Source organism: Rissa tridactyla, chromosome 4 (assembly GCF_028500815.1).
Source record: "Rissa tridactyla isolate bRisTri1 chromosome 4, bRisTri1.patW.cur.20221130, whole genome shotgun sequence".
In the NCBI taxonomy this organism is placed as follows: domain Eukaryota; kingdom Metazoa; phylum Chordata; class Aves; order Charadriiformes; family Laridae; genus Rissa; species Rissa tridactyla.
Genome location: NC_071469.1, coordinates 79,990,502 through 80,014,121, shown reverse-complemented (window position 1 = coordinate 80,014,121; position 23,620 = coordinate 79,990,502). Strand labels below are relative to the sequence as shown.

The window sequence follows — 23,620 nt, the reverse complement described above, 5'->3', positions numbered from 1 at the left end:
GCTTGAATTTATTTCTGCTAGTAAAGTTTCAAACATGTAAAAGGATATATTTTGTAGGTACTGATGCTTTGACATTTTCATGCTGTTTATTCTGTTCAGTCATCTTTCTGCACTAAGTTGAAGTATTTGAATGCTCTGATACAGAAGAATATACTTTTTGTTCATGATAACTTTATTTTGTTTCTCTGTTGGCCACAGAGGGTCACAGGTTGTCTGGTAAGTGTGTAAATTAGAGCAATGTTATTTTAGAAACTTTTGATTTGTGCGTATAAGTGTGCGTGCCTGTGAATACTCAACTGTTTTTCATGGTGCGGTGCTGGCATTAACAGTTTCTGCAAGAAATAAACATTCTGAACCTTTTACACACACAAAGGACAGTGTACTATGTATGTTATACAGTTAACAAATCTATGAGTAAGAATCTTAATTTTGCCTTTGAAAATCTAGTAAGTAAATATTTGTCATAAATTTGCTACTTTTTATGCAATAAGTCACTTACTGAAGATCTTTTTTTTCTATTCATGTTCTGTCCTACTTTTACTGAATCACCTTATAAAATTACATTTACTACAGGTCACTGTATTGTGTGCTTTTGCAAGATAACAATTAATAGTATAACGATATAAATTAAGAATCTTCTAATGGGCAGGAATTCCTAGGCAAAAAGAAGTAGAGAAATAGAATTGCTTTGAAAAATTGATTTAAATTGGGTTCAGAATGTTGATTTTTAAACAGAAGATACAAAAGGTGTGGTATATTTCAAGTTTTTCTTTTCCATTACAGAACAACTTCATTTCTTTTAGCTTTGTCTTTTTAGGCAACTAAAATAAACTGGGGTCTCTCTGTTTCCTTCTCAGGCTTTGTCCTGCTATTGTTTGTAGCTTAACCTCTCTGAGGAGGAAAGGAGAGGCTGTAGGGGAAGCTCAGAGATGGTGCTCAACATCCCCAGAGAATCCATGCACAACTGACCCGCTGGAGTGTGCCCAAGAGGGTTCAATTTTTTTTTTTAACTACTACAACTGCAAAGCAAAAGTAATGCTAATTTGAGGCTAATCTTGAGGGGCAAGAAACTTTTTCCAGTTTCCACCAGAGGACTTGAGCCTTTGTCACCACTCCACACGCATTCATTTCGTTTGGATGAGAGTCCTGCTTATGGACAATCTCTTGTCTAATGCCTGGATATAGGCAACTTGCTTAGGAGCACTCAGCTGCATCCTGCCAGAACCGCTTGGCTGGCTGGGCTTCCCTGGCAGTTCATTTCTCCAAGCTTTTCAGAAGTACAGCATGCAGTCCGGAAAGGGGAAATTCTCATTCTTCCTTTTACCGAATGGCTCTGTGTGAGATCTTGCCATCCAGAACACTGAATAAAACCAAAGTGATTTGTGGAAAGAAAGCAGTATGTTACTCTAAATTAGAAGTTGGAAATGGCTTATCCCAGTAATTTTTAAGAAATCTTTCTGATAGGTAGCTCGTTTAAGCTATCAGGAAATGGGGCTTTTCAGGTGCAAATAGGGAAGCAATCAATATGTGGGATACTGAGAAAGAAAGATCTGGATTTGATAACATGGTATTTCTGTGGAATATAGGTAATTTGGGGGCTTTATCTGTTGGATAGGTTGTTTAAGCTTTGGTAGTAGGTGAGAACAAGCCAAGTTTTTTTTTTTGATTCAAGACATGAAATCAGCCAGACTTATTGTGGTGGTGGATGAAAATGAGGTTAGGATAGCTAAAACATTAGTAGTGAAAATGTTCACCATTTTAGAAGGCAGGTAGGAAAGTAATAGTTAAATTTGGGCTACTTTTGTCCCTCTTCATTCTGTTTTTCTACATACCTTTAGGAATTCTGTTCATGGCATACTTAACTTCTAAGAAAATATTCCTAGAAAATTCTTAACATTTAATAGGCGGTCTTCAATAATTAAACTATACATTTATGTAGTATTGGCTGTAGCTGAATATCTACAAGGCATTGGAGATCCAGATGGAGGACTTGTTTGTGTGGGCAGGTATTGTAGAAAAAAGGTGTATAGAAATCTACTGTCTGAGACTATAGAAATTACAACTCTTTTTGTTTGAAATAAAATTTGATGAATTGTGCCTTGGTACAACAAATATGAAAAAAATCATATTGCAGGATTTTTTAGCAATCGTAGAATTATGAAACTAATTCTGATCTTGATTTTGGTTTTTCTCTTCTTTTTTTTTTTTTTAGGTTCAATTTATGAGCCACTTAAAAGTATTAACCTTCCAAAACCAGAAGGGGGAAGTCTGTGGGATAAATTAGATAATTATTACAGAATTGGTAAGTTAATAATTGTTTCTACCAGCAAAGATTTTCAGTGTAACTTACTAAAATGTTTACAGTTATGGTTATGACAGTGATTAGCTTTGCCTTAAAATAATATCTGCAGTCTTTATAAGGATTTTTATTTTCTGAGAGGTATAGGGTTCTGTCATTACAATTCCTTTAAGATTCCTGTGATAATATAATGCATGTATTTGGATATTTCATACATTGCTTGAAAAATCATGACCTGTAAATAGTGTTCAAAATTGTCACCTGCATTTTGTCAAATGGTAGAACAGATTTTGAGTTGCACTTGATAACCACCACATAGCCTGTCACTCACCCCCACCTTCCCTCCCCAGAACGGTAGGGAGAAAAGGAGGAGAAAGGAAAAAAAACCTCGTGGGTTGAGATAAAGACAGTTTAATAGAACAATAATGGAAAAGGAAAATAACAAAAATAATAGTAATTGTTGTAAAAGAACATACAAGACACAAGTCAGTCTTACCGCCCAGTGAATTGGTTGCTCAGCCTGGCCTGGCGGAGATCACAGATTCCTTCCCTTCAGCCAGCTCCCGTTTATATACTGAGCATGACATCTATGGTATGGAATATTCCATTGGGCACTCCGCTGTTCTGTCTATGCTCCTTCTCAGCTTCTATGGGAAGCTGAAAAAAGTCCATGATTAGTATAAACATTCACTGAGTGACAACTAAAACAACATGCATTATTGACATTCCTTTCATACCAAATCCGAAACACAACAATCACTAGGAAAAAAATTAACTCTGTCTCAGCTGAAACCAGGATGAGAAGTTAATTTTTGTTATTAATGGTACCATAATGTATTTTTGTGCCAAAACTTTATCTGGTAGGTAACTCATTTCAAGCCATATTTCCTGTTTTTCTTTTCATTATGAGATCATTTTAATCCCAAAACTTACACAATTAAGAAAGCGATTGTTCCGGGTGTTGGGGGGGGTTGTGTTATTATAAAGTCCTGCCTGTATTCTGAAATCAGGGCATTTTTTAATGGCTGTGCAATTGACTGTTTAAAATTTAAGTTTTAGTCAGTCAAGGGTATAGAATAGTGAACGATTTTTTCCATCATTCTAAAAATGTGGGGTGAGACGCCCTTCATTCAGATTGCTTTTTGATGTGAAGTGTGTGAGTTTTGCCTGATCTATCCATAGATGTGTTGCTCTTTGTAGATGCACTGCTTTTATCTTTCTTACAGAGGAGATGACTGTTCAATTCACTTTTAATGCTTGACAGCAGCAAATCTGGTGGTGCTTGCTATTTATCTGTCAGGCACTTATGTTGCAAGCAGTCTGCTGCCTCAGTAAAAATTTACTATTGAATTTATACTTCATTTTAGAATAATCTATATTGACTTTTTCAGGTAACATTTTATCAAAGTTCTTGTTATAAGGTATTAAGTCACTGAAGAATATAATGCAGAAAACCACATTTAATTTAAAATACTTAATTTATAATACATAAATGACAATACAGAGGCTTTTTTAAAATTGATGCTTGATAACATTCTGGAAAGAAACCTGCTTTCTTGTCTTATAACAGACAAGTTATTGTTAGAAGGGTCATGTTCGAAGACATCAAACCCAGTTTCAATCTTGTAGCATGCTGGTTATTATACAATTTTAGGAAAACAATTCACAAAATGCAAAATATTACAGTACAAAAAGAATTAAAGTAATACTTAGTTCTATTTTTTTTCTTGTTTTATTTTTATGTCAAGGTACTGAGCTAAATAATTGTAGTTATCCTTTCTCCTTACTCCTTTTTTAAAAATATTGGTACAATAATGTGGCATAAGTTAAAAATTTAATGTTTATGAATGTAGAGTTCTGCAGAGTTCAACTATTTAAATTATCTGGGGGGCAGTTGACATACTGTATCCCCCCCTTTTTTTCTTTCATAAAAGGGAAATTACTGGGTTGCATTGTAGAGATTCTGTACGAAGTAGAGTTGTACTAGAACAGAGCCATATAAATAGTTTTGAATACTGATTTTTATGTAAAAAGGTCTATTTTGACTGAAAAACCAGTGTGACAAAATTTTTCTTGTGTGTCTTTCTCCTTACCTTTCTTTCTATTCTGTTTTATGTTGTATGTGCTCTAACGGGTTCATCTCTTGATTGATTCCTGAAAATCTATGTAGAAACTGGAAAAAACGTAAATGTTGTTAATACTATTTTTTCTTTTTTCCTTTTTCCAGTTAAGTCAACGTTGCTGCTTCATCAAAGCCCAACGACAGGTCTGTTTCCTACAAAGACATATGGTGACAACCGAAAGGCAAAAGTACATGACAGTCTTTACTGCGCTGCATGTGCCTGGGCATTAGCCCTTGCTTACAGGTGAATAACTTCTAAACGCACGTTTCTGCCGTGTTACATGCTTTCTGTTGTGCGGTTCCCTGGGAATGTTTGAAAGATGAAGCTTTATCAAGAATAGTTTTGTAAACCCATAGAGATGGTACATGTTTCCAAATCTCAATAAAAATATTTATGTAGCTACTAGGTTAAAAAATATTGCCCTACTTTTGGTTAGTAAACACGCTTTCATATAATTTAATTTGTACCAATATTCTGAAACAGAATGCACGATATTAAAAATACAGGTTATTGTGGCAGACTGTACTCAAGGAAACCTGCTCATTTTACATGTGGTAGGAGAGTTCAGAGCCGAAGCAGGCTTGTTGCAGGTAGTAACAATGCGGCTACTTGCAGGGGACCGAATCCTTGAATGCTGGGAAACATTTATTTGGGAAATAATAGTGACTATCATCCTCACTAGGTACAACGGCTGGCCAGTCTCCATTGTTAGCTCTTCTTATTTTCTGTTTCTTCTTTCTTTCTCTTTCTGACCTTAAGAACTATGGGAGAGTTACTTCCATAATAATTTATTCATAATTCGCTCTCCTTTAGGTCAAATGACTATGGAAATTGCTTCTAAGATTTAGTATTCCTTGTTTCCAACCTTGCTATCCCAGCCACCCAGGAAAACAGCGACAGAGGTGATGATAACTCAAATGTGGTGTTTTTGAGGAAGAAGATGGTGTGCAGATATTGAATAATTTGCTCTTTTTAGTGATCAGTGTCTTGTATTGAGGGTAGTGATCGCATCCTTGGACAAAATACTGGTATATCTTACAGAAGCAGAGCCAGAAATGATATGAAGAGCTACTGTTGAAGTAAAGATTATCTACTTAGCAGATAAAAAGTTTTGTGTGTCTTTTTTGTCTCTATTTATTGCTTTAGATTCTATACTTCTGACACTAGTCTGAAGAAACAGTTAATAAAATTGTCTTGTAGGAAATGTTGCCACAAAATGATGCTTTTTGATAGCAAAGATGTACAGGGATCTGTGTTTACTTCTGTAGATGCCATGTGTGAGATCTAACAGGTTTCAAAATTATGAGAAACTAGCAAAAATTATAAGGAAATTAATATTCAGAACGTGTAATTATTACTTTCATTTCTTATATTGAAATCTTTGTCTCTTTCTTTGAATTCCTCTCTCTGGTGAAATAAAAGCATTTGAAAACCAAAAAATAGAAAAAATTTAAAAGGAAGAATGACAGGGGAAGGGGTGATTGTTTTGAATTTTCAGTAACTCGTAGAAGAGAGCATGGCATGATGTTGCCTGAGTTATTCAGTCCTTAATTTCCAATATGTAGAATCATAGAAGATGATATATGAAAACTGTTGCAGGTTGAAGGAAGGGCAAAGTGGCAAGATAAGTAGTTTGTGTTATTTCCAGTTATGCTCAGAACAGGACCCTGAACTTCAGGCGCTGCATAGCGAATTTTCTTTGATGGGCGAAGGTTAATGACTGAAATTAAGTGAATGGCTAAAATCTGAAAAGAGCCAAGAATCAAGACTCATGTGGAAGGCTGCATTATCTGCCACGTGCAGGTTACTGTGCTTGACTCATGCCAGCACCAGTTCACTTTCGTAAAAGCTAAATTTGCTGAGAGCACGTTAAGAAAACACACTGCTCTTGTGAACAGAGGAAAAAAATGTTGTAACATGAAAACTTCAGAGCTTTTACATGTGTTTCTTATTGCTCTTTGGATTTAGCATTAAGTTGAGAATAAATCCTACTGCTTAAAAAAATCTTAACTATTAATTTTGCGTTATCTGGTTTTATTCCCTGTGAGGTTGCTTTTCCCCCCCTTGTTTCAGCTTTGTAATTGAAAACAAGTACGTTTCTTGTATCAACGATTATTAATTTAAATAGCATGTTTTCTGAATGTGTATCATTTTTGAAGTTATCACTACCTTAATTTTCAGTGTTAAGTAGCAGAACCTTAGCATAAACTACCAACATGTTAAATAATGGTGGAAAAGGATATGTTTCGTCTACACTGTAGTTATCTACTTACCTGTAATCAAATTAGTAACAGCTATAAGTGGACTGAAAAATAGCAGTGAGTGTATTATGCTGTAATATGTATATGTATATTATAATATACAAATATTATGCATATTTGTATCAGAGACGTTGTAAGTTGGAACTGTGTAAGAAAACATTATTTTCACCCTGAAAGGCTCAATCAAAAATTGAGAACTGGAAAAGACAGAACATATGAATGCAACGATCAAGGTTGTTTACACAGAATACATTCTTATAGTTGAAATAACTTTGGACTTGGCATTGTTTTTAATATACATTTAGTAATATAGTAATTGTGAGTGTTGTTTGATTTCACAGTATGAAAATACTAAGGTATCTTGAAACACATTTCTGGACTTTCAGAGTACTGAACTTTTGAACTCCTGTATGCACAGCTGTGGTTTTTCAGCATCATCAGGAAAGTGACTGCTTGATTATGAATGGCAGCTATTTTGTAGAGTTAAAGAGAAATTGCCTTTGCGTTTTGGATCTCTCAAAGAACACATAACAATGGCTTGCAATGTTGTAATATCAGCAAGGATTATTTTTTTCTTTGTAAATTTTGGAATAGGAATATTTGTGTAAGTTGCAACATAAACTAAAAACATTTAATTTTTTTTTATTTATTAAGGAAGGATAGGTAGGCTGACAAATATACTGATATAAGTGTGGGCACCACTATACAACGGTGTTAGTTAAATACTTAATATTCCAAAGCACTAATGTGTCCTTTTTTCTGTTTTCCTCCCTAATGCATTTCCAATTTGTTTTATGAGCTATCTCTCTTACCCAGGCGTATTGATGATGACAAGGGAAGAACTCATGAACTGGAGCATTCTGCTATAAAGTGTATGAGAGGAATTCTCTACTGCTATATGCGTCAGGCCGATAAGGTAAAACAGTGTAGTGTGGACACAAGCGCTCACTTAATTCTAAGGGATTAATTAAACCATGAAAACTGACTTCTAAATAGAGATAAAATTCAAAAGGGAAATGCAGTATTACTGTGTGACCGGCCCAGCTAAGAACAGCTGTCTCATTATTGTCAGCGTTGTTTTAGGGTATAGAAGACACGAGCATTTTACAAAGTAAACAGCAGTGTATACTTGACACTTCTTTGGGTTCCTTTTGCAGTTATTTATCCCATTTAAACATTAGACCGTTAGTAATTGGGATTTTTTTTATGGCTTTTTAGTGCTTAAAGGGAAAGATTTAGAATTTCTTTGAGCTAAGGCTGGAGAGTTTTCTTTGCACTGTTAACTTGGTTATTGCATTTGCAGTTGTTCTTACGTAGGTGATCATTTTGATTATTTTGCTTGGTTTCTTTAGCAGACACTTTCCAGTATTCTTTGACCAAAATGGTGTAAATTCAGAAGGGCAGCGACCCAAAATAAGGAAACAGAGTAATTTACTTCTGTTATAATGTGATTGATTTGTTCAGCCTGTAATCCTCTTGTGAGTATACCCTGAATATTATTGAATATTCAGGGCTTCTCCTTATCAAAATTTAGATGTGGTGGATTAATTTTGCATAGTGGTTAGCAATAATTCTACAGGTAGTTAAATATCTATATTCCAGTATTTTAAGTTTCAGGTCACTGACTTTTAACTGTAGTATTAAAAATAATTCTCATGTTACCACATAGATTCCATCACTTCTAAGGAAATGTAAAGTCCGTAGGCATGTGATATCAGTAATAATAATAAGCAAATCAGGTGTATTGCCAGTTGTGTTTCTGCTGACATGGTATTTTTTTCTCAATTTTCTTAGTTTGTTACGTTGTTGTCTCTTATCTTTAATCTTGACCTAAATTGATCTTGTTACGTTTTAGCTGTTTTTCTCTTTGGCATGCAGTGGTTTGTTTTGAGGATGATGAGCACGGATATGAATAATGAGCATTAAATTAAAACAGGTGTTATACTGCTGACATACTGGTTGTCATTTTTTGCCTTGATTACTATAAATGTTTCTCTCTCCCTAGAGTGTAGTAATAAACAGTCTCTGGTACCTAACAAACATAAGTCAAACTGGACTTTATTCTGAGAGACTTTTTATGTGCTGGCCTCGTGTAGAGGAAGATATTTTAAAATAATATGAATTATATATGCCTAAGGTACGACTTGAATAGATGATGCTGCTTGTGACAAAAATTGCAGATAGTATATTCTCTTGCTAATGAACATATGAGTTATGACCTGAAATGTATTGAATGTGTTCATGGTAACTCCACAAAACTGTATTCACTTTCTTGTTCGTGGGGCATGTGCTATATGTGTGTGTGTATATATATATATATTTAAGCTATCAGCTTTGTTTTCTAGTATCTGTAAACAATTCACTAGACACCTGAATGTCACAAACTGTGCTCACCAAAATAGATCTTTATTTTCCCATGTGCTCTTTTATACTAGAACTTTTCAGCTCTTGCAGCTTTTCATTTGTTACACGATCTACCTGTGGCAATTTCAGAACACTTTTTTAGATCTATAACCCAGAAGGCTTAAAAATTCTTATTAATAACAATAATAATTTCTTTTTTGTCTTAAAACCTTTGTCGCATTGTGAAATAGTACAACAATAATGATTGAATTTTATGGATCCTGATTCATAAACATTATTAAAAGTATACGATCGCCTGGGATCACAGAGGCATGGTAGGATAGCTCAAGCGACTGGAACGCTGTGATGGATGGATACAGGCACTTTAGGACAGGCCAGGAAGGTGAGGAGGGGAGTTGCCCCATACGTGAGAGCATAGCTGGAATTCATGGTACTCTGCTAGGGAAAGGAGGTGAACCAGCTGGGAGCCTATGGGTCAGCTCCATGTACATTTCAGATCTGTGAGTTAAGGTAGGCATGATATGTTCCGACATGCTTTCTGCTAAGATTTCAGCTCCAGTAAAATGAGGTGGTGTTTCTCCAGAAGATGAGAGTGACTAAGCATCTGTAGCTATCTATTACAGAATTTTTTCCTACCAAACCCAAAGAGATTAGATAGCTGGGTTGAATATTTGTGTTCTTTAAGTATACGTATATTTTATGTATGAAATAGTTTCTGGTAAGTTTCAGGAACTGTTTTTTACAAGTTTTACGTAGTGATCATATCAAGAAATTTTGAAATACCTGAGTTATATAGTGAATTTGTGGTTGCCAAACATATTGAAATTACTGACTTTGATTTTATGTTTTGCCTTTAATTCACCTTTAGGTTCAGCAATTTAAGCAAGACCCCAAACCATCTGCATGTCTTCATTCTGTTTTCAGTGCACACACTGGAGATGAGGTCTTCTCCCATGAGGAATATGGTCACCTTCAGGTAAAATATGCATGTGTGTGTAAATGAAAGTTTGGATGATTTTAAGTAACATTATTGTTGTCTCCATTCTTTCATTATGCAGCTGTCTCAGTTTGTTTAGATTTGTGTTAGATGTGTTGTACCTCATAAAATTGAGATTCCTTCTGTGTCTTTTGTTGGAAAAGACAGACTGTTTTGAAATGTAACTCGGTGGTATGTTTTAGTTAGAAGGTGCTGAAATAACAGATTTGTGGAGGCAGGTGGTTGTTTGTTTATGAAGTTGCTTCTTTTTGAGATCAACAGATGGCTGTCAGTAAATAATCCTGGCAAAAAAAAAGTTTAAATAGTCAGTAAAGTGAAAGATTTAGTGTAATCTTACATTGAATATTGTATTTTTTGTTAATGTTCCCAGCTTAATTTTCTGTAAGTCTGAGCAATTTTCATTCATAGTAAAGATTTAATGTACTCTGTCAACAGCTTTGTCTAGTTACAAATTGTTGGTCACTATTTTGTGTAGCAGCTCCTAGTCAGTTTCATTGTATAATTGATTGTTTTATTGTCTTTCCTGTTCCAAAGTGTTGATTTACTCTTTTTTTTTTTCCTTCTCTTTACTTTCAGACTTTTTTTGCATTCCATAACTCTGCGTACTCTTTTAGTTCAGAAATTGCTAGTGAAATTATTCAGAAGTGACAGTAGGTAGATAATTATTTAATTTCATGGTGACAACATCACTTAAATAGTTTGTACAGTAAATGTGTTGGATTCAGGAAATGTATGTTCTGAGAAAAATGATTTGTGGAGTTATCGTAAGTTAGCATTTTGGACTTCCGTGTGAAGCTTCCTGAAAATACACAGCTTTTATCTGCAGGAGGAGACAATAATTTTGGGACCTGGGGAGCACTGTATGATAGTTCTGGTTTTTGTGGCAACTCAACCCTTACCATAAACATGAATGCACATTCCCTTCTGTCATCATCAAATCTCAAAAAATAGAGGGTTTTCATCTCTGTGGGGAACAACAGAAAACAGAGTAACTGAGGTGGTTCAGTTGGGAACAATGGAATATATTACATAGCTGGTCTGCCGTTATTGCTGTACTTGGTGCTTTTCAGAATGTACTAAGAAACCGGAATCAGTGGTCTTTAAATCTTTTGGAATTTTTAGAATTTGGACTTCATTCTTAATCTGCTGTGTTTCAGATAAATTTTCAGTTCTAGATGGTTTATCTAAATTTCATATGCTGAGATTGTGGTTTTATAGCTCATTGAAGCGAGTTGTGTTAAACCTACTTTCTATATTGAAGTGGTGCAAATTCTCAGTTATACTAGAATTCTGTGTAACAAAAACTGTTTTCTTTGATTCATTAATAAATTGACACGATGCTCATCTGTACAGCTGCTGAAGGTGATTACTTTTAATAAGAAATGCTACATACAGCTACAGAGGAAGACAGTTTTTCCCAAATATAATTATATCTGAATGTTGTAATTATACTTCTATCAGTTGATAATGCTTAAAATTACAGTTAGGGATAGAGTGATTTGCTTTTTAGATGTCCTGTGCATTTTCAATATGCTACTTGCCTTTGCGGTGCGCTCCTTGCTAATAAATTGTCATATGTGGAAATGTGAAACAGCTTGTGACTAAAGTGATTGCTTATGGGTCTAAGCAGTATACCTAAGCAAAAACATTTTAATATCATAGTTTCAAATAATTTAAAAAATGATACTGCAGCAGAAGTTGTAGAGGACAATGCTTGGTCTTTGCATTTCTTCCTATTGATTGTTTCCACATCATTACACCTAGGATATTGGTAGATTAGGGTAATATTTTTGAAGAACCAAAACTGTTATAGTGGGACCATCTTTGTTAGTAATATCATATTTAGCTTGTTTGTTTATGTGACTCCAATAAACATAAGATTAATTATAGTTTCCTTTCTGTCTTTAATTACTTCAGATAAATGCTGTGTCTTTATTTCTCCTCTATTTGGTTGAGATGATCTCTTCGGGGCTGCAGATTATCTACAACACAGATGAGGTACAAATCAATTTCTGATGTTAAAACACATGCTTTATTGAGTTGCTTTGGTTTTTTTCCTTGGTTTTACATTTTATTTAATTATAAACTGTAAAATAATTGTTCTGGAAATACACTGCAGATATTTTCTTTTAATAGAAGTCATAAAAGATAAATGGAATTAATGGATAGTGAAATAGTAGGTAATAAAGTGTTAGATATGCAAAGATTGAATATCACATGACATTGAAAACTTTTATAGTTCCCCGCTATTTCTGAAAGGTGCAAGGTCAAGAATTAAAAGGTCTGTTAGGACAGTTAACTTCCTGTTATGTTGCTCTCACTTTTCACCGTATTTCAAACTGTCAGTCAGTGCATTCTGTCCAGTGGAATTTCAATATAATACATAACAGGGTTAATTTTCTGGAAAGCTGAAGGACTTTCTTTGAATACGTATGAACCTATGGGTATTAAGAGGTTTTGCTGTATCTTTACTTGAAAATAAAACAATTTTATATCATGGTAAGAGATGTTTGTAGGATCATTAACTGTTCTGTAAATAAGATAATAATAGCCACCATGGCCTTCGCTCGAGGACAAGTCGTGTCAGGACAACCTGCTGTCTTGCTTTAAAATGAGGTTATGTTTTGAGATAGGAATGGAAAGCACAGATATTTATTTTTTTTCCAATTTTCTTAATCTGGATTTGTTTAAATTTACTTGTGTCTGTTTAATAGTTGCTGCTGTATTGCCTTAAAAAGTTTAAATGCTCTTGTAGTACTACCATTTTTTAAAAAGGGAGATTTTTCCAGTAATAGTGTATTTGCATTATATTTCTAAAGTGTACATCTTCATTAATGTTCTTTGGTTAGATAATGAGAAAACTAAGTGTTGCAACTTGTCTCCTTTCTTGCTTACTTAGATCATAGGTCTATATGATTTTCTCTGAATTGCCTTTATGTCTGTGAGGAGGCAAATGTATATAATTATGTATTTACTTAGCTTGACTTATAATTTATGTTGTCCTCCAGATGTTTGCATTTATTTACACGATCTGCAGAAAAAGTGCATGTGTACAGACTCTCTAGTCAGTGGATATTCTCCACTTCAATGTCAGGATGTAGTTTTCATTGCAACCGTATGCTAGAAATCTGTGGACTATGGAAATTTAAATTTAAGATTATTTTACCACAACCTGTACATTCTGTTAGTCTCTGTATAGCTTCAACAATTGCATATATTCTCAGATCTCATTAATGCCGCATAATTATGGTATTTCCAAGTTCTCCTGTGTGTCTACATAATATTCAGCATTGGCAGCACTGTGGATGTGGCAATCTGCTACCCAAACATCAAGTTGGATATTTCTTTCCAATGATATTATTGCATGATGTATTTAGTCTCTCTCCTTTCATAGAGAGAGGGTTTGAACCAGCGCTAGCACAGTGGAAGGTGCTGGCAGATGTGTGATATTTGGCAAGCTGTCCACATGAATATGTTTGTACACAGAACTCTTGGCTTTGGAGGCAATGGTCGTATACCAGGCTGCTTGATGTTAGGCATGGCAGCTGTCAATGAGTTACCCTCTGGTTGCATCTGTTTGCACTTGAAAAATTAATTTAATCGCATCTTTGCATCCATAACAAAGAGAACAGTATGTGATTGTGCAAGTGAATGAATCTGAGAGTGGTTATCTACACATAAACCAGAGGAACACTAGTATATGTGGTCATCCATGCTGCATGAGTATTCTTTATTACACTTTGCTCTCCACATGCTTGACTTCTGGATAACTACCATAACACACGCAATCCGTAATTTCTGTAAGTTCTTTAGTATTGACTTGGTTATACATTTACACGACCATGATGTGAATGATTGCTCTCTGAAGATTTTGGTTTGCAACCAGTTATCTGTTGCCTTTTTTCTGTAAATCTGCTATTTGGAAATCCTTAGTAAATATCATAAAATATCTGCAATTGACCATTTTTTTCTTGTGTTCTGAACATCATCACTGGTAAGGTTATATGTTTCCATGTGGTGCTCTTTGCTTCTTCATTTAGCTGGTGCATTTAAATTTCAGTTAATGATAGAGATAGGAGAAGCTGTGCTCTTAATCACTGGCTCTTCTAGCTTCATTCAGAGAAAGCTCATTTTAATACAACCAAATGTTAAATTACGGGGATAAATAATACTGGGTATATCTGAAGAGTGGGACGGGCTGTTTCCTTGAAAGTACTAGCTATGAAAAGATTATGTGTACAGATAATTGTACATGAGGACCCCACAGTGAAATTTTAGCAGAGACATATAATATATAGAGATGCAAGTAAGTATAGAAATGTATATATCACTGGTGGACTGGTATTAGCATAAATAGTGTATCTGAAATAGTAACTTTTTAAGATTTAAAAAAAAATGGAGAGAAGGTGGCAAAATAGAGGTATGCAGGTAAATTAAAATGGAAGCAAATACCTTTCAGTAAAAGAATTTGGTTTTTATCTCATAGCTCTTGTAAAAAATTTTAAAAAATCACTTGACTGTAGTAAACTGGCTCCTCCTCTGTAGTTCCCCAATACGGTTGGCGAAATTCTCTTTTCTCACAGAATCCCACAGAATAATTTGGATGGGAGGGGGTGAAAGCCCCGCTTTGATGGACAAACCAGTGTAAATCTTGTGTTTGTGATTAAATTTCAAAGAGTCCACAGATTAGAACTTACAGGAAGTGAACTGTAAACTTTATCGTTGATTTAACTTTGCTACAGTTGAACAACTCCAAATATCTCTTTCAATAGTGTGAATGAGGAAAAACTATCTGCCTGAGTCTCCAACTATACTTAAATACAACTTAAATACCTGAAAATACCATTTAATACTTTAGTATTATTGAAATATGTTGATCCAAGAGGAAATTTTAATTATAATAAATTGGTTCAGGGTTTTATTTGTGTTTATGAAGGGGTATGTTTGAATCTGCATAGGTATGTGTTATCTGGAGCTAATATAATTAAACTTTGGCATATCAATTATCTTCAAATGAATTAAGAAACAGCACCAAGATTTCTGTGTCCTAATCTTGTAGTGCTCTCTGATGTTGTTTTTAGGACAAATATTTTTAAAAGATCAAAATGCCACCTTTTTGGAGCTCTTCAAATACGTGTCTTGAATATGAAATAATTTTTATCCCCATCTTTGTAGGAACTTTTGCATAAATCACATAATCACTTAATTTGAGACAGCTGTTAATATTTTGTGATTAAAAACTGGTTTTAAATAGAGTATTTGAACTTGGGAACATCATTCTCTGGGGGGGAAAAAGAATAGAAGGCACAATTTTGATCGCTGAGGAAAAACAACATTTTCTTTTTGAAAAAATGAACAAAAGAAAATATGTTTTCATTTTCCTTCAGTCACTTTTCCTTCTTTCTTTCCTATAGGTGTCCTTCATTCAAAATCTTGTGTTTTGCGTGGAAAGAGCCTATCGTGTACCGGATTTTGGTGTCTGGGAAAGAGGAAGTAAATACAACAACGGCAGTCCAGAGCTGCATGCAAGGTAGGTCAGTGAATGTAGCTCTTTCAGTCAAAACAAGTAAATGTGATATGAGTAAAAAGAATCCATGGGGTGACTTAAAAATAATAATGCATTAAATACTGTTTGAACTAAATTAAGGTTCTCTAAAGACTGAGGGATGTATTTTGGGAAAATGTGAAGCATAATTTCATCATCATATGCATGCTGAAATAACCACATAGATGCTTAGCTATTTGAGGATTCAAATTCCAATAATTATGTGCAGCTGCGTGCATATAATTCTGAAAATTGTGTTTGTAACAGTTCAGACTCTTGAGGCATGTGCAGCAGATTGGATCCACTAATATATTTAGGAATATCCTGATTTAAGAAGGTGTTGAATCATGAGTCTAGGTTTTCTCATCTCCACCATGCTGGGAGGAAGATGCTGGACACTGTGGGGGATAGCCTAGTGCACAGGTTTTTTTCCAGGTTCTTCAGATACTACAAGTAACTGGATGATCTGATCCCTGTCCCATGAGACAGTTAGAAATGTTCTTAACGTTTTAATATTAGAGTGGTCCAGTTCACTTCAGTGGAATTGTTTGCATGCTGTCTATCTTGAAGGATCAAATCTGTAATCTGACAACTTGCTTTTTCTAGCATTACTACTGTTTTCTTCGCTTTTTGACTTCTGAGGTTTTATTAATCATAAAAATAGCTATAGCTTGGATATTTTAGGATTTTTTAAATATCATTGATCATGGTGATTATCATGGGCTTGCAAATAATACAAGTTTCTTCCAGTCTTTGATGTTTCCAGATGACTCTCATTTCAGAATGAAATATTTTCTTAGTTCAAATACAGGCATGTATTTTGACCTATAGATATATGTCTTTGCTGCAAAACAATTTAGGTATGGTTTTTTTCACGCGTTTGTAGAGCTTTAGTACTAGTAGGAGAACTGAAAACTCCAAGTTGTTATATAATCTGCTTTATTAGTTTGGGGTTTTTTTCTTCCTCCTATGTCTGTAAAGTTGTCAAATGCCAGACTACATGAGCGTTCACTTAAAGAATCATATACTTCCTTCCACGTTTCACCTTGTTCGAATTCGCAAAAGGAACACTGAAACTCCTGTGTCTCCTGTTGTTTGCAGCATTCTGGTTATTCAGTATGTGAATTTCCTCCAGGGAAAACTGAACATGTTTTAACCAGATGGAAATGGGCATGTTGTCTTGTCTTAATCGAGACTGACATTTATAGGTTGGTTTTTCTAAGGGTGAAGTTATATGAAATGGACTGAGCCAATCTAACAGATCATTGAGCTGTCACAAAAGGAAGTACAGAGCTTGGTCCTAATTTAAGAAGTAGACTTTGGCCATCAGAAACAGGTATTGCCCCTATTTATCTTTTCTTGTGTGCGTGTTGATACTCTGCTTCATTGTAGGAAGCAAGTAGACAATTTTCCTTGTTCTCATATATCGGAAATAATGGAAGAGGAACATGCATTGAAAGATGTATTTAGATATTATCGAGGAAAGCACTGGGTATGCTAAAATATTTTCTATACTTCGTTATACTCCTGTTGTAGTGTATCTACCTAAGAGAGCTCAAAAAAAAAAAAAAATTCAAGAAGTTATTATAATTAATCGGGGCTAGTCACGAAAGATGTATGTATGTCTTCAGTGATTATGGACTCCAAATCAGTCACTTAAGTTTCAGTATTAAGTGTGCTGTACTCCCGGCCCTTAAAACTCACGCTGTAAACACACTACATACAGTGTGTGTTTGCTTTCAGAATTAGGTCTTTCATTGAAAGAGGCTTTCTTTTTAAAGAAGATATTATATAATATGAAGTCTATGAATAGTAATGCAAATTATGGCCCATGATAGAAGATGTAGATATTTTAAGTCTTGGTACTCTGTTTTAGTACGCTTCTAATAAATGATAAATAGTGAAACACTCTGTGGACCAGGTCTTCATTGATGTATGCAAATTGATGTCTTTTACTGGCTCAAAGGCAAGATTTGTAACAGCTTTTATTAAAGTGCGATCCCCTTTTCATATGGCTGAACTTCTGAAAAATTAATTTGTCCTGTAAGCATTTGATCAAGCTGTTCTCCAAGCATCTGCTCAGTACCTCTGCAAAATGTCTTTGACATCTCCCATATGTGCCGCGAGAATAATGAAGTTGCCGAAGTGCAGTATCTTCATATTCCAAATCCAAGACTGCAGAGCCTCAGTCTTGCTCTTCTCTGTAGTGTAGGTATTATATTGCTATAGTGCTGTCCTTCCTTGTTCTATTTTGTTTTGTCTAGTTATGAAATTATTATTATTGTTATGGGATTGTTTTTTGTTATGTTGTTTGTTTTTTGTCTTTAACATCACAGAATGGTCAGGGTTGGAAGGGACCTCTGGAGATCATCTAGGCCAACCCCCTGCCAGAGCAGGGTCACCTAGAGCAGGTTGCACAGGAACGCGTCCAGGCGGGTTTGGAATGTCTCCGGAGACGGAGACTCCACCACCTCTCTGGGCAGCCTGTGCCAGTGCTCTGCCACCCTCAAAGGAAAGAAGTTCCTCCTTATGTTGAGGTGGAACTTCCTATATTCAAGTTTGTGCCCGTTACCCCTTGTCCTGTCACTGGGCACCACTGAAAAGAGCCTGGCCCCATCCTCCTGACACCCACCCTTGAAGTATTTATAAGCGTTGATAAGATCCCCCCTCAGTTGTCTTTTTTCCAGACTGAAAAGACCCAAATCCCTCAGCCTTTCTTCGTAAGAGAGATGTTCCAGTTCCCTAATCATCTTTATAGCCCTTTGCTGCACCCTCTCCATTGTGTGCTGTACCCTCCTCCATCCTTCTTGGGTGGAGGCAAGAAACTGTGAATGGGAGGAGGATTAAGGATTTATATGATTTAAAGCGTGTTTTGCTAAGAATATGCAAATTTTAGTGTTTGCCCTAAAGTATTTTACTGAGAGGGTAAATCTAACAATTAAAAGTTACCGGCAATTATGAGTGATGTTTAAGTGAATTTAGTAATGCGCTTTTAGCAAGCTGGAAGTATAATTTCTCTAGGTTAGTCTCAGCTTCCCCTGCCCCAAATATGGATCAAGGTCAAACGTTACCCGTAGTATTATGATTGCAATACTGCTCTTGATAATTCGTGACAAATCACAATAATCGTCAACTACAGTAAGGTCTCTGGATTGCACCAGCGGTGGTTCAGTAGGGACATTAAGAAGAAACCTTTTCACTTGAAGTGCAGTGAAGCACCAGAGCAGGATACTCAAAATAAGTTACGGAATCTCCATCCTTGGAGGTTTTTGAGACTTGTCTAGATGAGGCTATGGTTTACTTGAATCGGTCTTGGTTATCATATATGGCTTCAAGTAAGATTTCACGTTGGACGAGACAAGCTCCATGTGTCCCTTCCAACCAATTACTTTATAAGCCTGGGAAACTTTGATTTGCAAGTAATATTTGTGAGAGTACTGAAGTCTCTAGGGGCTTTGAATAACTAGAGGTAGAAAAATACTTATCAATTACAGTAAGTATTCTTATTGTAGAATAATGACTGAGTATGTAAAATAGAAATTATTTCAAGGAAGGAATCCAAATTTGTTTTCAGTTCTTTTCAAGCAGTATCCTCCTATTTTGTAGATAGAGTGGGTAGTTTTACATTATCTGAATACCAGCGGTTTGTTGCTGTTGAACAGCTTACTTTACCTTTTGTCAGTAACTTTTTTTCCTGCTCTGAAAATACCTGACTGTTGGTAGTAGAAGTGTTATTTGGAAGGGAAAAGAAGAATATAAGATTTGAACATATGATACAGATTTCAGTGCGTGGGACTTCTCTGATTTTCATTTTCTTTGTATGCAGTTTGATAAGAATACTTAACTTCTATGAAAAGTTCTGTTCTGAGTCTTCACACCAATTTTTTTGATCAATTGCTAGGTGATAATTAAAATAGAGCGATTGTTAGAACAATTACGTTTTTGTTGAGATATTTGAAACAAAGCCAGAAAAATAATTATATTCACAACACTATTGAGTTCACTTTATTCCTTCATCCCATTCTTCAGTACCAAAAGCTTTCATGAACAGAAGATACCGAAACTGAGGGATTTCACCACTGTTTGATGGCAGCTGCTCAGAGCAGAACTTAGTTAACCTAATCAGCTTTCTCTTGTTGAACCAATTAGAATTAAATCCCATGAGAACTATTTCTGGCAGTGTTTCAGAAAGAAGGACAGAGGTTTATGAACCTGTTGGTAATAGTTAAGAAGAATGATAGAGTCTGAAATCAGTGTCTAAAGTACTTCTAATATCAAACCAACCCAGGTAAAACAGTACTTAAAGTAAATAAATTCTCTAACTCTGCACTGCATTTTTTTCATTATTTTCTGTGTAATTGTGGTCAGCTCCCTTCTTTAAAAGTTAGTAAACATTTGAAATTTTATATGAATAAATAGTATAAAACAGTAAGGTAAGGTATTTACAGTAAGATAAAAAGTTTGCTCTGATCCCAAAATCCTGCATGGAGTACAGGAGAATTAAAGCAGAGTCCCTGTTTGCAGTTTTCCCACAATTTGGTTGCTATGTGGTGTTTGCCTGGAAAGTGGAGTTGTTTGTCAATACTATCACAAATCCTCGTACACAGAAGTTTGGGGATTGTTTGTGATTATTTTCTGAATATTTTTTCTAACTCAGTGTTGCTTCATTAATTATTTTTATAGACAAAATATCCAGGGCTGTCTTTTTGGGAAAGTACATATTCCTAACTGTTGTTAATTTTGCTGTTTCCCTGCAAGTGGAGTGTGGCCCTCGGACTCTTAAGGATGCTTTAGTTTTTCACAGTCATGACTGTCACTGTGCCAACATTGTTCTCATGTTATCTGGGCACATGGATCCTCTGACAAACTATTTTTTTTTTTCTGTTTCTTGTTTGGCAGTACTGTGTAATTTTTACCCCAAACGAAAGATTGCAAGAAAAAGAAAAGTCTGGTTGGCTGAGTGGATGATCAGTTTTAGAGAAAAAAGGATATAAACTTTTAACTCCTTTTTTGACTTTTTTTTTTAAGAGAGTGTTTCAAGGAATTGCCATGCTAATAAATAAACAAACTATTAAATTAATTGGTATATTCTGTTTTTCCCAGATTTTCCCAGTTCTTAAAACTTCCAATTTTTAAAGCATCTATATAGAGCAGTGTAGATGTTTATGAGAGTTCATTTTTTGTTTTGCCTGTGTTAGTTTGGTTTTGTTTTTCTCCAAATTTGTGTATTGTGCCCAGTAGGAAAAAAACCACGGCAGCTGCATCTAGGTGGTTGTTAGATGAGGAGAGTGTCAACAACTTCCTCTACCTTATAGGAAAGGCTTTATGGAAAGATGAACCGCTCAGTTCTTCTTTCCAACGATTTTTATCTTGCTGCAGTTGGAGGCTTTCTTCCTGCCGTGTTGATCAATGTCCTCGTACTATGTTCTGTCACTTTTGTTTACCCTTGCGGTCTTTTTTTAACTCTGAATCTTTTGTCATGTCAGTTTGATTCATTCTGCTTTTTCCTTTTTCAGTCTTTTGATATATGTCTTCAGATTTGTTAACTTTTAAAGATAACAAGGTAGACATCTAAACTTTCCTCTTAGTCTCTGTCTTCCTTTTCTATTGTCTCATTTGTCATCTTTTTTTGACTACAAATGTTTCAAATTGATTGTAATCTACTTGGAAAGCAGTGCTCCTACCTAAAGGAATGGGCAGTTAGGGAGGAAGATGAAACTTGATTCTGAAGGAGGAGCTTCAAAACGGGGACAGTCATTTAGGGATAGCACGTGAGGTGTCAATGGAGGCAATAAATCACTGCTGTAGTTTACATAGAAATGATGCAGAGACAGATAACAGCGTTTTGGTCAGAGGCATTGTAGTTAAGTGGAGACAAAGGCATAATTTTAAGATTTAGTTTTGTGAGTAAAGTTGGAAGAATTACACTAGGCTTTGTTTTACTGGGTCCTCTGAATCTGTTTCACCAGATCACCTAAGAGACTATAAAACGTGTTAGTTTTATCACCTAGACTTCTGTAGTATTTCTAGTTCCTATACTTTTATGTCAGCACTTGGTAAGCAATGCAAAGTCCTTTCCCTACTTTGAATGCTCATGTTCAATAGCAGAACTGTCATAAACCTGGCAGCGTTATGTATTATGTTTTTAAACTCTAACCCTGTTGGGAACTAGCTCATTTAATATTTTACTTTTTGATGCCCTGTGACCTTAACATCTAAAATTTTGGAAGTGGTGTGCAAAAATTCAGCATTTTATGTGTTTGTTGATGCTTTAACTCCTTATTGTAGTTGAATGGACACGTGTGAAGTTGGCCTATCTATAATTATGTATTCTTTAAAATGATATTTCAAAACTCTCCCCTCTGTCATACTTCAGATTTCATATAAACCTCTCAAAGGCATGTAGAGTTCTATTAGCTTATCTTGAGCTTTTCTTTAAAAAAAAAAAATCATCAAAAGTGTGTATGTGCATTGAGGTGGGAATGCTGCTTATCTTTTTTTTTTTTTTTTTTAAATACAAGGAAAGTCAAAGCTAAATTTTATTAATAAAATGGCCTTGCAAAAGTCTTTGTGTGTATATGTGTATATTTTTATATGTACTGTATAATTTTCATAGTAATAAACTATATTATATTATTTTAAAATTATCATATATCATTATATTGATATACATTATATTGATAATATACATATGTTATCATTGGTAGTGATTTTAGTAGATATTACTAGTGCTTAATGTCTTTAAACATGAACTTGAAAACTTGAAAGCTTATTGGTAGTATTTCTGGGTCTTATTTTCTTTGTGATGGATACTAGTCGTGGAGTAAGTGAAATAAAGATGTTTCACTATATGGTTGACATCAGAAAATCCTCCCTTTCTGAATCCAGATTGATGAATTCTTTCACTACATCAAAGGCTAGTCAGAAGTCAGTCTTCTAAAGTTTATTGCTTGAGAGCTGGGTTGAAAAATTGTGCTGAAATAAATCCTCTGTTAATAGACTATTAGCAAGACCTTGAAATCCATAATGCCAGATGTCTAGTAGCAAGGTGAGAGCACAAGTGCTTTTTCCAGATGGTCTTTGACATTTGAAGACAAATAAAAATGCTGAAAAGTATTATAAAAAAAACCAAACACCACAACAAAAACGACCCACCACCAAAAAACCCCAAATTTGCTACTTCATCGTTTTATTAACCTAAAGGCTAAGCACAAAATTCAAATTAAGAAAATATCAAAGCTCTGAAAGCCGTCTAACATTTTAAATATTGGTCTGGGCTTGCATTATGATACCTCTGGTTTATTGTTGTTTTCTTTTTTCCTCAGTTCTGTGGGGCTGGCAAAAGCAGCTTTAGAAGCAATTAATGGTTTCAATCTCTTTGGAAAACAGGTAATAAAAATGTTTGTTTTCTCTCCTTTTTTTTAGCAGTAATGACTTGCACTATGGATCAGAGGTTATTTAGGATAATTAGAAATATATAGCACAGTTTGTTAGATTGCAGCTTTAAAAAACATTAGTTTGCAAACTGATTGCTCCTGTTTCAGGTAGAGAATTTGTCTGATAAAATCATTAGTGCCCTTACTATCAAGAATTACTTTTTTCTAAAAACAAAAATAAAAAAATCTAAAATGATTGCAGCTTATTCTGAAAAAGGACTTGGTTGCCAAAAAATTTTTTCTTTTAGAATTGTATCTGTTGATCATAATACATTATACCTCTACCTACAAGCATTACCTTACTTCTGTCTTGTTCCTTCATGTGGCTTTTGATCAAGGCTTTAAACAAGCTAATTGTACATAATCCCACTTTTTTGGCTTTTAATTTCAATTTGTTGCACAGTGGTAAAATCTTTTTCCATCCTTTCAGATGGCTTGGATCAATGAAGAAAGCAAGCCTTTTCTTAGATTTTTCTCTCTAACTTGTATTCCCCTTGTATGGGCATCTTTTTTTTTTTAGGTGTTATACCTACAGTAGCCTATAGTGAAAATAAAAGAATACTCTTCCAAATTAATGATCTAGAAAATTTACAAA

The 23,620-nt window shown here is 34.8% G+C and overlaps 1 protein-coding gene across 6 annotated transcripts in view; it reads left to right on the top strand.

Annotated features, from left to right (window-relative positions):
* The window catches only part of PHKB (phosphorylase kinase regulatory subunit beta), an 83,093-nt gene that overhangs the window by 6,881 nt on the left and 52,592 nt on the right, over positions 1 to 23,620 (top strand). For all 6 annotated transcript variants that reach the window (XM_054199151.1, XM_054199149.1, XM_054199148.1 and 3 more), the window contains 7 exons: positions 2,213 to 2,302; positions 4,527 to 4,665; positions 7,500 to 7,599; positions 9,916 to 10,023; positions 11,962 to 12,042; positions 15,459 to 15,574; positions 22,915 to 22,978. In XM_054199151.1, coding sequence (XP_054055126.1) covers positions 2,213 to 2,302; positions 4,527 to 4,665; positions 7,500 to 7,599; positions 9,916 to 10,023; positions 11,962 to 12,042; positions 15,459 to 15,574; positions 22,915 to 22,978 — 698 coding nt within the window. The remainder of the gene's footprint in view (positions 1 to 2,212; positions 2,303 to 4,526; positions 4,666 to 7,499; positions 7,600 to 9,915; positions 10,024 to 11,961; positions 12,043 to 15,458; positions 15,575 to 22,914; positions 22,979 to 23,620) is intronic.